The 15,872-nt window shown below is 41.5% G+C and overlaps 1 protein-coding gene across 1 annotated transcript in view; it reads right to left on the reverse strand.

The window, feature by feature from the left end:
• Positions 1 to 14,771, reverse strand: part of LOC126100671 (wee1-like protein kinase) — an 82,637-nt gene extending 67,866 nt beyond the window's left edge. The window contains exons 1-4 of the mRNA XM_049911291.1: positions 14,123 to 14,771; positions 13,741 to 13,870; positions 12,233 to 12,360; positions 10,702 to 10,926 (exon numbers count right to left, since the gene is read on the reverse strand). Of these exons, the coding sequence (XP_049767248.1) occupies positions 10,702 to 10,926; positions 12,233 to 12,360; positions 13,741 to 13,870; positions 14,123 to 14,649 (1,010 nt within the window). The 5' untranslated portion in view covers positions 14,650 to 14,771. The remainder of the gene's footprint in view (positions 1 to 10,701; positions 10,927 to 12,232; positions 12,361 to 13,740; positions 13,871 to 14,122) is intronic.
• Between the last annotated feature and the right edge of the window lie 1,101 nt (positions 14,772 to 15,872).

Raw genomic sequence — 15,872 nt, forward strand, 5'->3', positions numbered from 1 at the left:
AGCATTAGCAGACAGTCACCGACTGCTGCTCATGGGACACTCCTTTATCTCTCATGAGTATTCGCTGCAAAGGGCACTGTATTGGAGCCTATTACTTAAGAAGTCTTCGAGCAACTCGTGTATCTGAGAACCTATTCTTTATGCTCATATCATTGAAGTGGCTGCAGCGGGACACCATGTCAAACACTTTCCAGAAATCTAGAATATGGAATTTGCTGTTGCCCATCATTCATGGCTCACAGAGTATTTATTGTGAACTAAATCCATGCTGATTTATAGACAGAAGCTTTTCTGTCTCAAAGAAATTTATTGTATAGGAACTCTGGCTATGGTTGGTTGGTTTAAAAAAGGGGGGGGGGGGGGGGGGGGGGGACCAAACTGCTAGGTCATCGGTCCCACATTCCGATTCAAATAATTCCACAAGGATGGGAGTAAAATAATCGAGACGTACAAAAAACAGCCGGAAGAAAGAAGAAAACCACAAGAATGACAGAAGGGCAACAAACACTAAAATGGACAAAATCAGACATGAAAACCACAGCGAGACGCCAGGAACACACAGAAGAAATATAACAAGAGAGCAGATCACCATGGCTGGCTAACTATGACAATAAAAAGGAGAAGCCAGGCACTCTGCAACACATTAAAACCTCCGCCCTAAAAGCACTAGGGTGGAGAACACAAGAGGGACAAAAGACATGCCCTAAAACTTTGATCAAATGATAAAACCCACCCTCAAGAATAAAATTTAAAACTAAAGCTGCTATTGAGGCATAGTCACCCAGCACTGAAGGTAGGGTGCTGGTTAAGTTAAAAGTCCACCACAGAGTGGCGGAAAGTGGGCAGTCCAGCAAGAGGTGGGCAAAAGTCATTTGTGAGCGACAGCAACACCGAGGTGGGTCCTCGCGATGGAGGAGGTAACCATGAGTTAGCCATGTATGGCCAATGCGGAGCCAGCAGAGGACAACTGATTCCCTGCAAGAGGACTGCATAGAAGACTTCCACACATTCGTAGTCTCGTTAACGACACACAGTTTGTTGTACCTACTGTTACACCATTCCATCTCCCAAAGCCGAAAAACCCTGCAGTGTAAGACAGAACACAGGTCAGTTTCAGAGATGTTCATCTCAGAAGCAGTTTCTGTGTAGCCTGTTGGCCAGCCTGTCGGCAAGTTCGTCGCCTGGGATTCCGACGTATCCTGGGGTCCACACTAACACCACTGAACGATGGGACCATTCCAGGGCATAGATGGAATCTTGATAGACGCTACCAAAGGACGGTGAGGGTAGCACTGGTCGACAGCTTGTGGGCTGCTCAAGGAGTTAGTACACAGGAGAAATGACTCGCCATGGCATGAGCGGATGTGCTCTAGAGTACGAGATATGGCCGCCAGCTCTGCAGTGAAAACACTGCAGCCACCTGGCAAGGAGTGCTGTTCTATATGTCCTCCATGAATATACGCAAAGCCTACATGACCATCTGCCACCGAGCTGTCGGTTTAAACCACTTCATGGCCCTAGTACCTGTTTAGAATCAAGAGGAATTTATAGCGGAGAGCCGCAGGGTTAACTGAGTCCTTAGGGCCATGCTAAAGGTCCAGAAGAATCTGTGGCCTAGGTGTACACCGTGGAGGTGTACATGAATGGACCTCGAGCAGAGGTGGTAATGGGAAGGATTCCATTTTAGACAGAAGGGACCATGCGCAAACAGCAATCTTAAGCCGTGACCTGGGCCGCCGATGGGGGAGATCAACCGCCATGGTTGGGGAAAGGAGACGGTAATTCGGATGCACAGGAGAACTATGAACGTGTGCAACGTAACTGGCCAGCAGTACTGCACACCTAATCTTCAATAGAGGGCCTCTGGCCTCCACCAGGACACTGGTCACCGGACTTTTTCTACAACCTCGCTAGGCGAATGCCATAGTGGTGCAGGGGTCGAGTAAGCGCAATGCTGAGGGTGCCGCCGAACTGTAAACCAGACTCCCATAGTCAAAGCAGGATTGAACAAGGGCTCTGTAGAACTGCAGCAACAGAAATCGATCTGCACCCCACTTGGTGTTGCTCAGGCAGCGATGGGCATTGACGTGCTGTCAGCACTTCTGCTTAAGCTGACGAAGGTGAGGAAGCCACGTCAATGGGCATTGAAAACCAGTCCTAACAATCGATGTGTCTCCAGTACAGTAAGTGGATCATCATTAAGGTAATGTTCTGGTTCGGGATGAACGGTGTAATGCCGACAGAAGTGCATGACACAAAACTCCGCGGCCAAAAAGTGGAAGCCTTAGGTTAGAGCCCATGACTGTGCCTTATGAATGGCTCCCTTTAGGCGCCACTCAGCAACACCAGTACTGGAGGAGCAGTACAAAATGCATAAGTCCTCCACATACAGAGAAGTTCTCTAACGCAGAGGCTCGAGCAAAGTGCTCGGCAATTGGGTTTGCGTCGGTAGATAATACGCCATTGATGTTAATGTCGGGGTACCCACAAACACGTCTGATCTTCGTCCGGACTTGGGAAGGTGACGTACGGCACTCAGTAGAAACATACCTCTCCAAACATTCCTGTTTCCGTTTTTTTACTAGCTGGCGAATGCGGGCACGGAGCCGCTCGAAGGCTATTAGATGCCCTAGGAAAGAGTGCTGCTTATGTCACTGTAGAGCTCGCCGAAGCTCCTCAATTGCCTCAGCAACTTCCAGCAACCACGAAGGGACTGTCTTTCACAGGGGGCACCTTAAAGAACGAGGGATTGAGTTTTCCACTGCAGAAACGATTGTTATAGTGAACTGCTCAATGACAACATTGATGGCAACATGTGCGATCGACATCCACTGGCTCTGAGAACCCAGTGAGATCTAGGTCCTCAGCAGATGCCAGAAACTCCACCGCATCCTCAGACACAGAACTTGTAGGCAGGGGTGGAGTGGGTACCACCGCAGTGCCTTGGCTCTTTGAAGTCTTTCTTGTTAGGTTTCTCTAGCTGCTCCTTAGGTTTGTCCGGTTGGGAGGGCTTCACTGATTCAGTCTCAGGGACTGAGGAGGATCGTGAAGCCCTACGAGCAGCTACCTGTGGTTGCTTCAGCCACTGATGGCTGTCAGCTAAGCCAATGGTATGAACCTGGGAAGGGAGTGACCCAAGGGATCCTTTCCTGGTGAGAGGACCCGAAGAAGACTTACGCTTCCCTGGCTGAGAAGTGGAGACAGATATCCTCAAGGGTTGGGGAGGGGAGGGGTAGTGGTGTTGCTCTTGAAGTAGGTTGTGCAGGAGCAACAGGGAGGGAAGTGCCCCCATCAGAGGGGCAGGTGCAGTCTGACGGCTCAGAGCCAACTGTACATGGCGGAGAGGAAGATGGTACAACCGTTGTCATAGCAGCGGAATAGGTTGACGTCATATGCACGGGATGTAGCCTCTCATATTTTCTCTTAGCCTCTTTCTGGAGAGACAGATGGGAGGTGAGGGCACCGGGAGTATTGGGATGTGGAGGACGTCCACAATCTCGATAGGTGGTGCTGGAAGTTCAGCGGAAATTAAAGCACCGCATCGGGAGAGGGATATATGGCTTTGCGTCACAGTGGTAGACCATCACCTTGACCTCGTGCAATGTGTCACCCTGTAAGGCCAAAATGAAGGTACAGGTGGCAACCTGATTATCTCTCAGATCCTGGTGGATGCATCGGACGAAATGGACACCTCGCCACTCTAAACTGGCGCGCAGCTCATTGCTAGACTGCAGAAGAAGGTCCCCGCAGGGGGCCTCGGGATATGTTCAAGAAGTCTGCAGTAAAACAAAGTTAAGCATACTGGTCTGTAATTTTACAGGTCCTTCTTATGTACAGTGAGTCATGTGCATTTTTCTCATCATTTGCATGCAGAGAGGAATTTGCAATAAATGAAAGTGAAATACGAGTTCAATGCCATAGGGTACTCTCCGTAAAACCAAACTGGGATTCCATGTAGACCTGGTGATTATTTTTTTTTTTCCAACTCTTTCAGTTGCTTCTCAATGGCAGGGATTTTTATTACTATGCCCTCCATGTAAGAGTGTGTAGAACAATAAAATGATGGTATGTTTGTACAATCATCGTGTGAGAATGATCTCCATGTTGCCACAAGTTACCCCAAATGAAACTCCCTGAGATTTGCCTGGTTTCCAGACCAGTTCTGGCACTTTTCCCTGACAAATTTTGAGATCTCAATTGTAAGTAAAGAAACAAGATGACAAAAAATTTAAGGACTTTTGTATTGCTTAACATGTGAGCAAAAATCTTAAATATTAACATCTTTTCTAATGAATTGTTTTTCAGTGGAGAAAGCAAACCAAATGATATATATGTGTCATTCAGACCACTGATGTAATTTTATTTCAATAAAATGAAACACATTTGGTGACAGAAGTATACACTTCCTTGGAGTCGCAAGAAGAATTCAAAATACCTTCACCGATTTCAGAAATAACCTCAGAAAAAGTAGGCCTCTTGAAAGTTAGATTAGATTCAGTTTTCGTTCCATAGACCCAAAAAATGAGATGATTCTCATGGGTGTGGAATATATCAAAAAGTAAAACACAAAACATTTGAATATAATACTTACTACCCTGATAATTTGTCACGAGATAGTCGAAATAGGATAATACAATGCAGGGAAGAGTTGTGTAAACCAACACTACAGGTGGCCGCTAATAATATGTTGGTTCTACTATGTTTGTTATTGTCAGTTGTTACCAACTGTGTTATGTCTTATTTTACACAATTTTCTTCTTCTTATAGTCCATACTTTCTAATGTATAAACTACTTTCGAAGTGTCAAAAATGTACTAGAATAAATAAAAAGCTGCTCTGTACAATGTACTTGTGGCGAGACAGTTGCAATTCCCAAAATCCATCTCCTGTGGCCTCTGGGCTTCTGAGGAGCACTGTAGTCCTGGGTCCATGGATAAACCACGAACATCCGCCAAATTTTAAACCATGGTGGGTCTTCTCCATACTTAACGCCCATACTCGGCATGTGTTTCTCCAGGGTGCGATTTAAAAACAGTTTAAATTTTGTCCGTAAGTCCTCTATGTCTATTATACTGGAACTAAATGATGTCCATTCATTGTCTAATAAGTAGTATGCTAACAACTGCTTATCTGCTCTTTCCAGCAAAAATAGTCTGCTGTATTGATTGACCAAGTCACTATGATATCATCATGATCACTAATCCCTGTCCCTATACTGGTGCCACAGATAAGGTAACTGGGCAGTCTGATAAGCTGCTTAAGACAGTTTTCACAAGACTGTCTGTCCATACCACCTGCAATAATCCATAGGTGTCCCAGTCTATACTCAGTAGGTTAAAGCTACCTTCAACTGTTGTTGTTGTGGTCTTCAGTCCTGAGACTGGTTTGATGCAGCTCTCCATGCTAGTCTATCATGTGTAAGCTTCTTCATCTCCCAGTACCTACTGCAACCTACATCCTTCTGAATCTGCTTAGTGTATTCATCTCTTGGTCTCCCCCTACGATTTTTACCCTCCACGCTGCCCTCCAATACTAAATTGGTGATCCCTTGATGCCTCAGAACATGTCCTACCAAACGATCCCTTCTTCTGGTCAAGTTGTGCCACAAACTTCTCTTCTCCCCAATCCTATTCAATACTTCCTCATTAGTTATATGATCTACCCATCTAATCTTCAGCATTCTTCTGTAGCACCACATTTCAAAAGCTTCTATTCTCTTCTTGTCCAAACTATTTACCGTCCATGTTTCACTTCCATACATGGCTACACTCCATACAAATACTTTCAGAAATGACTTCCTGACACTTAAATCTATACTCGGTGTTAACAAATTTCTCTTCTTCAGAAACGCTTTCCTTGCCATTGCCAGTCTACATTTTGTATCCTCTCTACTCCGACCATCATCAGTTATTTTGCTCCCCAAATAGCAAATTTCCTTTACTACTTTAAGTGTCTCATTTCCTAATCTAATTCCCTCAGCATCACCCGACTTAATTCGACTACATTCCATTATCCTCGTTTTGCTTTTGTTGATGAACATCTTATATCCTCCTTTCAAGACACTGTCCATTCCGTTCAACTGCACTTCCAGGTCCTTTGCTGTCTCTGACAGAATTACAATGTCATCGGCAAACCTCAAGGTTTTTATTTCTTCTCCATGGATTTTAATACCTACTCCGAATTTTTCTTTTGTTTCCTTTACTGCTTGCTCGATATACAGATTGAATAACATCGGGGAGAGGCTACAACCCTGTCTTACTCCCTTCCCAACCACTGCTTCCCTTTCATGCCCCTCGACTCTTATAACTGCCATCTGGTTTCTGTACAAATTGTAAATAGCCTTTCGCTCCCTGTATTTTACCCCTGCCACCTTTAGAATTTGAAAGAGAGTATTCCAGTCAACATTGTCAAAAGCTTTCTCTAAGTCTACAAATGCTAGAAATGTAGGTTTGCCTTTCCTTAATCTTTCTTCTAAGATAAGTCGTAAGGTCAGTATTGCCTCACGTGTTCCAGTATTTCTACGGAATCCAAACTGATCTTCCCCGAGGTCGGCTTCTACTAGTTTTTCCATTCGTCTGTAAAGAATTCGTGTTAGTATTTTGCAGCTGTGACTTATTAAACTGATTGTTCGGTAATTTTCACATCTGTCAACACCTGCTTTCTTTGGGATTGGAATTATTATATTCTTCTTGAAGTCTGAGGGTATTTCGCCCGTTTCATACATCTTGCTCACCAGATGGTAGAGTTTTGTCAGGACTGGCTCTCCCAAGACCGTCAGTAGTTCCAATGGAATGTTGTCTACTCCGGGGGCCTTGTTTCGACTCAGGTCTTTCAGTGCTCTGTCAAACTCTTCACGCAGTATCGTATCTCCCATTTCATCTTCATCTACATCCTCTTCCATTTCTATAAAATTGTCCTCAAGTACATCGCCCTTGTATAGACCCTCTATATACTCCTTCCACCTTTCTGCTTTCCCTTCTTTGCTTAGAACTGGGTTTCCATCTGAGTTCTTGATGTTCATACAAGTGGTTCTCTTATCTCCAAAAGTCTCTTTAATTTTCCTGTAGGCAGCATCTATCTTACCCCTAGTGAAATAAGCCTCAACATCCTTACATTTGTCCTCTAGCCATCCCTGCTTAGCCATTTTGCACTTCCTGTCGATCTCATTTTTGAGACGTTTGTATTCCTTTTTGCCTACTTCAGTAACTGCATTTTTATATTTTCTCCTTTCATCAATTAAATTCAATATTTCTTCTGTTACCCAAGGATTTCTAAGAGCCCTGGTCTTTTTACCTACTTGATCCTCTGCTGCCTTCACTACTTCATCCCTCAAAGCTACCCATTCTTCTTCTACTGTATTTCTTTCCCCCATTCCTGTCAATTGTTCCCTTATGCTCTCCCTAAAGCTCTGTACAACCTCTGGTTCTTTCAGTTTATCCAGGTCCCATCTCCTTAAATTCCCACCTTTTTGCAGTTTCTTCAGTTTTAATCTACAGGTCATAACCAATAGATTGTGGTCAGAGTCCACATCTGCCCCTGGAAATGTCTTACAATTTGTCAGTATCTCCAGGCTTCTTCCATGTATACAACCTTCTTTCACGATTCTTGAACCAAGTGTTAGCTATAATTAAGTTGTGCTCTGTGCAAAATTCTACCAGACGGCTTCCTCTTTCATTTCTTAGCCCCAATCCATATTCACCTACTACGTTTCCTTCTCTCCCTTTTCCTACACTCGAATTCCAGTCACCCATGACTATCAAATTTTCATCTCCCTTCACTATCTGAATAATTTCTTTTATATCATCATACATTTCTTCAATTTCTTCGTCATCTGCAGAGCTAGTTGGCATATAAACTTGTACTACTGTAGTAGGCGTGGGCTTCGTGTCTATCTTGGCCACAATAATGCGTTCACTATGCTGTTTGTAGTAGCTTACCTGCTTTCCTATTTTCCTATTCATTATTAAACCTACTCCTGCATTGCCCCTATTTGACTTTGTGTTTATAACCCTGTAGTCACCTGACCAGAAGTCTTGTTCCTCCTGCCACCGAACTTCACTAATTCCCACTATATCTAACTTTAACCTATCCATTTCCCTTTTTAAATTTTCTAACCTACCTGCCCGATTAAGGGATCTGACATTCCACGCTCCGATCCATAGGACGCCAGTTTTCTTTCTCCTGATAACGACATCCTCTTGAGTAGTCCCCGCCCGGAGATCCGAATGGGGGACTATTTTACCTCCGGAATATTTTACCCAAGAGGACGCCATCATCATTTAATCATACAGTAAAGCTGCATGCCCTCGGGAAAAATTACGGCCGTAGTTTCCCCTTGCTTTCAGCTGTTTGCAGTACCAGCACAGCAAGGCCATTTTGGTTAGTGTTACAAGGCCAGGTCAGTCAATCATCCAGACTGTTGCCCCTGCAACTACTGAAAAGGCTGCTGCCCCTCTTCAGGAACCACATGTTTGTCTGGCCTCTCAACAGATACCCCTCCGTTGTGGTTGTACCTACGGTACGGCCATCTGTATCGCTGAGGCACGCAAGCCTCCCCACCAACGGCAAGGTCCATGGTTCATGGGGGGGACCTTCAACTAATACTGCATAATCTGAGTATTTTGATGCTGTTAAGCATAGCCCTTCTTTCAATGATTCTGAAATTGTCACGGTGGACTCTGATGGCTGACAAAAACACCGTAACATTAACACGAGTTCACACAGACCTGTTACATGGATCACAACTTCACCACCGGACTTTTACAGCCTCAATAGACATTTTCATCAACTGCAATAAACACACCCCCTTCCATGGCACCTACAAGTTGGCTTTTAGGTATACTTTCCACACCTTGCTAAATATTTCAAAGCTGTTTACTTTGGGTTACAGCCAGCTATCAGTTTCAAGAATAATTTGAGTGCGACAACTTTCCTGGGGGTGAGGGGTGCCTAGTGTTCAAGACTGTGACCAATACTTCAACAATTTAATCTTAATATTTTGACAGCCCTAGTGTCTATTTTGCACGTGGTCTGACTTTGGTCTCTATGTATGGACTGATAAACATTCTTCAGAGGGTGTCACATCCCACATGCACTCTACAAATGCTCTGCTACCCGACTAGCTGCTCCCTTTGTGTAGTGCACCACTGACCTATCAAGAGGTGTCTCATACCTCCATCCCCTAACACAGACCATAAATCTACAGGAAAAGATCACAGAATCAACATAACCTTCAGTTGAGGCCTTCCGCTTGGCTTCAAACCAAAGAACCCCAATCAACTCTTGGAACAATGCTGCAAACCATGAGCCCTACTTGCACTCCGTACCTGAGACCAGCAGTCTTCACTGCTTTCGTCACGCATCTGGATGAAATGAGGATGGCGTCACAACCCAAGCAACAGACATCAATGCTGACATTAACCACAAGTTGCAGAAGACTGGACCCAACATGCATGATAGCCACAGTCAACGCAACCTCCAAATCTCTAATGGCATTTACAGCCTCTGGGCCGGGAATGCACAGTCGACAGCTGTGCAGCTAGCCAATCGGGGATCAGTCTGTTTCTGTATCCCATACTGTGTGAACTCAACATATTGAGCATTCTACCATGTTTTATGCGCTTAAAACTATGACTGATTTCTGTGTATTTTATCATAATGGTTTAAACAGCTAAAAGGCAAAAAGTGTTTCGCGAACAGGCAAGGTACCTTATTTTTAAAGTGTACTCATTCTTCAAATGTGAGGCAGATTCAGGCAAACCAGTGAGCGACATTGCCAAGGTGCAGGAACATGACATAAGTCTACGCAGTGTTAGCCAAATTGAAAATGCACCATTCCTTGTAAGATGGATGGCCAGAGGCCATTAAAGCTGTCGCCAACTATAATATTTGATGAAATAAACTACTGATTGTGAATTTTATTTACTGCATTCCACTGCTTGATTAAAATACTAATTTTTGTACAAACTCTCAACTAGATATTATGGCATGGTACCATATGTGTTTATAAGAGCTGGGCAGAAATTCTTAAGTCTGTGCAGTCCACCCGCAACCTCTCCCAACACAAAAGAATGATGCCAAGTAACATGTTATCAGCGGTGAAAACAACTGACTGTGAAGTCATAAATAAATAATTAGATTAAGCTGTGGTTTTAAGATCATTAATTTATTTAACATACACTGTAATTGTCAGTCAATAACCCTGCCACAAAAGAAATTTTTAAGTTACTAAACCAACTGAAATCTGGGCCTATGTGTAAAATTCAGCATATTCAATAAACCCACATCAATAAGTAGAATCAGCTCTGAACACCTCAGAAATAAATTGTGGTTAACTTCTTCATTAAATTTACAAAAGCAATAAAGAGGTGTTTGGGAAATATTGGGAAAACAGAAATCTAAACAGGCTTACTACATATTACTAGATTAACACTGTCAATAAAAGGTAAAACATTTATTCTCTAAAGTATTTATTTAATGCTTATGAAACTTCTGTCCACATCTTTCTCTCGCTTAGGAGACAAGTAGCATTCTTCCAGAAAAAGCTAATAAACAACGTTTAAAACGCTATTCCTCATTCTACAAATAATTATTTAGCAAGGTGAAAAATGTGCCCTGAATACTTACTACCCTTAAATACTGAGGAAACAACACTTACATTTCATAACAGCAAGAGGGGAAAAAAAAGGACAAGTACTTTACCTGAGTCCTTCAGCCACATGAGTTAAGAGTTGACGCATCTCTGATTCTGAAAATGCAGTGCCAGTTCTGTGATTTTCTACAATGCGATCAGCAAGGCTACCACCATTGCAATATTCATTCTGAATTATCATATGGTCATCTTCTGCCCATGCAGAATAATAGCGCACAACATGTTGGTGCTTTCCCAGAACAGCATGAGCATATACTTCATTGAGAGCAGCTTTCCTGTCAACCAAGACATTTTCTAATCACAAACTATCATAAAATAACAAAGATGTCTGCATACCTGTGGCCAAACCAGTAGTGTAGAATGCAATAAACAGAAACACTAAATATGCCACTCCGACAAGAAATACCCTACAGTCCAACTATAAAATTTGGGTCAACAGAACCGTCAGATTCCACCAGTCTGCTTCGACCCATGGCTTAAGGGTGTTATGGTCTCTCTCCGTGTGTGTATATGTGTGTGTGTTTTGTTTTTCATAGTTGTAGGTTTTTCTGTATCAATAGTTATGGTTGACTCATATAGATCAAGGGAAATGACCAATCCTAATTTCCATAGTTTTATGTGTAGGTACTGGTGTTTTGATATCATCAGCTGTGGTCGAGGGAAATGTCCGATTCCAATGTCTATAGTTTTTGCTGTAGGCGTTGGTGTTTTGGTATAGTCAGCTGCAGTTGACCTATATAGGTCAAGGGAAGTGGCCGATTCCTGAAGATTTTGTAATTTTTTTTGTTCGTCATTTTGTGCGTTTTGGCATCTTGATGTGTCTTTTTTACTGTTATAATTAGTTTGTCCCCTCCCTAAAACCCCCAGTTTTCCGTGGTTGTCCTGTTAGTTTGTTTGTATTTTAGGAGGGAGATGTAGTCTTATTTATACGTATTTTCGTGTTTGTTACAGTGTGTATGTTGTGACATCATTGGCGCCATATTGGAGACACTTAGAATAGCCATTTCCACCACACTGATGACATCATAGGTCAAAGCAGACAGGTGGAATCCAACACTTCTGCAATCCCTAAAATTCAAAGGACATTTTAAATTAAGTAGGATTCAACATTACATGTAGACTGAGATGTAAGTGCCCCATGATATCACAAATTTAACAGCGTCATAGCAACTTCTAAGCCAAATTATTGCATCTCAAAGTAACAAATTCCGGACTGCACAGAAAACGAATTCTACAGTAATAACAATATTATTTGTTACTACATCGGTTCTGCCGAAAGTATGTCAAGGGTGCCACTTTTTACACAGCTCCTACAATCAAAAAAATAAAAAAGCCTCTAAATGCAAGATAACTGAGCAGCTGAGTGAACTTAATAAGGGTGCGCACAACATTTGCCATAAAACCATAGCCCAAACACTTCCTAAGCACACTATACCCCAGAAACCTTCAAATCTGAAATGTTTTACATCAATCAAATTAAACATTGGCATTTGAAGATGGTTGCCATGATTTATGTCAAAACATGTTTCCTACACTACCCTAGAAATATTTTAACACTACACAAATTATTAAAACACTTACTCATTAGCACTGCCAGCAATTGGTTTTATACTTTTCTTTACTGCATATATACAACCATCAAGTCTGTTGATACACTTAAATACAGTTCCAAACTCTCCAGTTCCAATAAGTTCAACTTCATGAAATTCCTGGAAAAAATATGGAAACAAATTGTTATTTCTTAATTATATTTCTTTCAGTCACTGCATTCATCGTCCAACATGTTGTCACACTAGTCATTTGTAATAGGCAAAACTGAAAGTTGAATATACTTGTGATGAAGAGCCTTCTACGGACCTAAGAGCAAATCCTGACAATTGTCACCGCCTTCTAAGCGAACCCTCACTATCTGTCTTCATTTTGTAATAACACAACATTATCTACAGCAATTTCTTCAGTGCCTTCTCTCTCTCTATCCAAACAGCAAATTATATTGGTTTTACTGTTCAGCAATTTCAGTTGACAGTTTCTTCACTGTAGAAGCAGCAGCAATTCATAACAGTAGACAATAAGAGGGAGAGTAGATAAAGTTGCAGTACAAGACACATTGTTGAAGATACAGCTTTATAAATAAATGAGAATACTTTAGCACTCAACATATATACAATATACAGGAACACACAAGTTCAACAATATTATGAAAAAGATAGTTGCTACTTGCCATATAGTGGAGATGCTAAGTCTCAGATAAGCACAACAAAAAGACAGTCAGTAAAAACACACACACACACACACACACACACACACACACACACACACACACACACATTGTCAGCTGATGAAGCCGGAGACTATGATTTGTGTGTGGAGGGGCTGCATTTGCACAAGTGTGTATATGTCGTCTATTTTTTACAAATGCCTCACTGACCGAAAGCTTATTTTCTGACAGTCTTTCTGTTTTGCCTATTTGCGACTATATATGGTGAGCAGCAGCTATCCTTTTCATAATATTGTTACATTCCATTATGGATTTTCAACTATTTAACAAAGAATTTCAGGATGATCAGGTCACTACCAATCTCTCAAGATATGTCTAAAACGTAGAGCATCTTCCAGTTTTTAGGAAAGTTTGCTATCAAGATGAACGAGTTCACACTATCAAAAGCATCTGTTGCTGCTAAACGCACACAAAATGCAAAAGCTTATTACGTCTAACAAGGATAAAAAGTGAATCACATAAGGAAGGACGAGAGACTCAATTATGACATAATAATGCTAATTACACAGATATAAAATATTAGACTCTATAGAGTATACAGAAAGTATTTCACAGAAAAGATTCCTATGAAACCGACAAATTACCTTCATGACAATTTAGCGAATTTAAATGTCTCGTCTGCTTAAAGCTAACAGAAGCCCCCCCCCCCCCCCATTTTATGACTTTAACAGTGGCTCTTATGAAAGACTGCAATACAGGGACTCACACGATTACTAACAGTGATGAAATATTTGTACCACACAGTTCTGACTGCAAGCCAAAATAATAATAACGCTATATACAATTTATAATATATGGTTATATGTTTAACCTTGTGGTATCTTGAAATATTTGAATCATGGAGAGCCAGCTTCTTTGTAGGTTGTTCCACTTCATTATCTGAATCATCTGATGCTGCCTGGATAACAATCGAGGAACCACTTGAAGGCGGAGGTGGTGATCTACAAAGGAAGATTAAGTACTGGAATATTGATGAAAGTTGCTGTAAGATTTCAATAACTTAAAAGTATTATACTTCGCATACACATGAATAAGAGTTTGGGTTTAAACCCTGTTATGTTTTTAAAAAAACAGTCGCAGGAAACGATTAAGCACTAAACTGACTACCTCCCCATATTGACACACAGCAGACGCCAATTGTGCAACACTATACAAATATGACAGAACATCACATAAAATACCACTATACGCACCCCACAAGACTCCTCTTGGATCTAGATCTCTTTTTGCTTGAAAGAAGCATTCCAGTTGGCGTGAATGGGTTTATGTTAGCTGCTGGCTTATCGTTATCGCTGTTTTCTCCTGTCGAAGCTTCTGGGGCGGTAAATAATCTTGAACGAGGACGCCCATTTTGTCGCCTGGCAAGACAGAGGTTGGAACGACGTAAAAACGGCGTCGAAAACGCTGTTCCAGAACTATTTTCAATTATTGTCTTCGGAGTAAGGGGCGAATCGAGAAGCCTGAGTGCACGGACTCCTTTGTACGGCGGGGAAAGGGACACCTTTAAATTTGTAGAGTTTGTCACATCACCACAACTGTTAACACTACACTCGCGATCACGACAATCTAGTCCAAATTGTAAACTTGATTTTTCTTGCTGTAGTTTAGGAGCTCCGTCCTCATTCGAAGTGTCATGATCAAAAACCGAACTGTTGTTAAAATCATAGTTATCATCAACCGACGAATCAAAATCTAAAATCCTCGAGCCTGACTCTTCCATTTTTCGAAAACTTCATACATTAAAACGCTTCACATAAACACAAGCCACTAAATCTTACAAAACGAATGGCGGCAAATCATAACTATCACACGTTAAACCGGTAACCAACCACTTCGCGGGATTCAGAGGCAAAGCGAATAATACGAATACCAACATAACAACATCAAAATACGACTGTTAGCAGTTTCGATTGTTGAATTTTACTTTATTTCCCACTAACGACCAGTTTTTCAAAATTTAGTCACAAAAAACTTATAGCTGCCATATAATCATCAATAATAAATGGAACTCAAACAGCACCCCACTTATAAAGACGATTTTTGACAAACGCTGCAACTTTCTGAAACTGAGAAATAGAAATTACTTCTAGATAAACGTAACATACAGTTTAATATTAAACAGATTTTTCGATCATCGGTCATATGAGAGAGCAAGCTATTAAGGAAGGACAATCTTAAACAGGGACAGTGATACATCTTTCAGATCAAGATAATTTGAATACTGGAGTACTTCAAGGAAGTTTGTTTGGCTCAATACTGTTTCTCATTTACATTAAAGACTTCCCACTATATGTCACACAAGCTAAAACAGTGTCATTTGTTCATCACAGCAATAAAATAACGACTGGGAGGACAGCAGAAACATTAGGAGTAAAAGCTGACAAGTCACTTAGAGGAGGCCACAACTGGTCAACAACGCTTAATACAAAAATACTAACAACATGAACTCTGATATACATAAAAAAGAATTAACACAACAAAGCTTAAATTATGTAATAAGTTTACAGCATATGTTTGTAGCACAGAAGTTTTAGGTATTTGTGTTGATCAGTAATTAAAATGGGAAATGAAGATATCAGGGTACTTGGAAAAAGAATTAGCTCAGCACGCTATGCCCCACGATATTAGCAATAATGTTTAATAGCTCGCTTCTAAGAATAACATGTTTTGCAGATATATTTACTTCTATCATCAATTATGACATACTGTAATACTCTGGGGTCCAAATGCTCACAATATGGAAAGTGTGTTCAGACTGCAGAAACAGGCCGTTACAATAATAAGGATGAGTCATGAAAAGGCCCACTGCACCGAACTGTTTAAAATATGGGGTATTTTGAGAGTTCCAAGTTCTTTCAAACTACAGTTTTTATGAAGTAAACTTGTAGCAATGAGTAACAAACATCTCAACACAGGATCACCAAATCAGACACGGCAGTTGCA

Source organism: Schistocerca cancellata, chromosome 9 (assembly GCF_023864275.1).
Source record: "Schistocerca cancellata isolate TAMUIC-IGC-003103 chromosome 9, iqSchCanc2.1, whole genome shotgun sequence".
Lineage (NCBI taxonomy): Eukaryota > Metazoa > Arthropoda > Insecta > Orthoptera > Acrididae > Schistocerca > Schistocerca cancellata.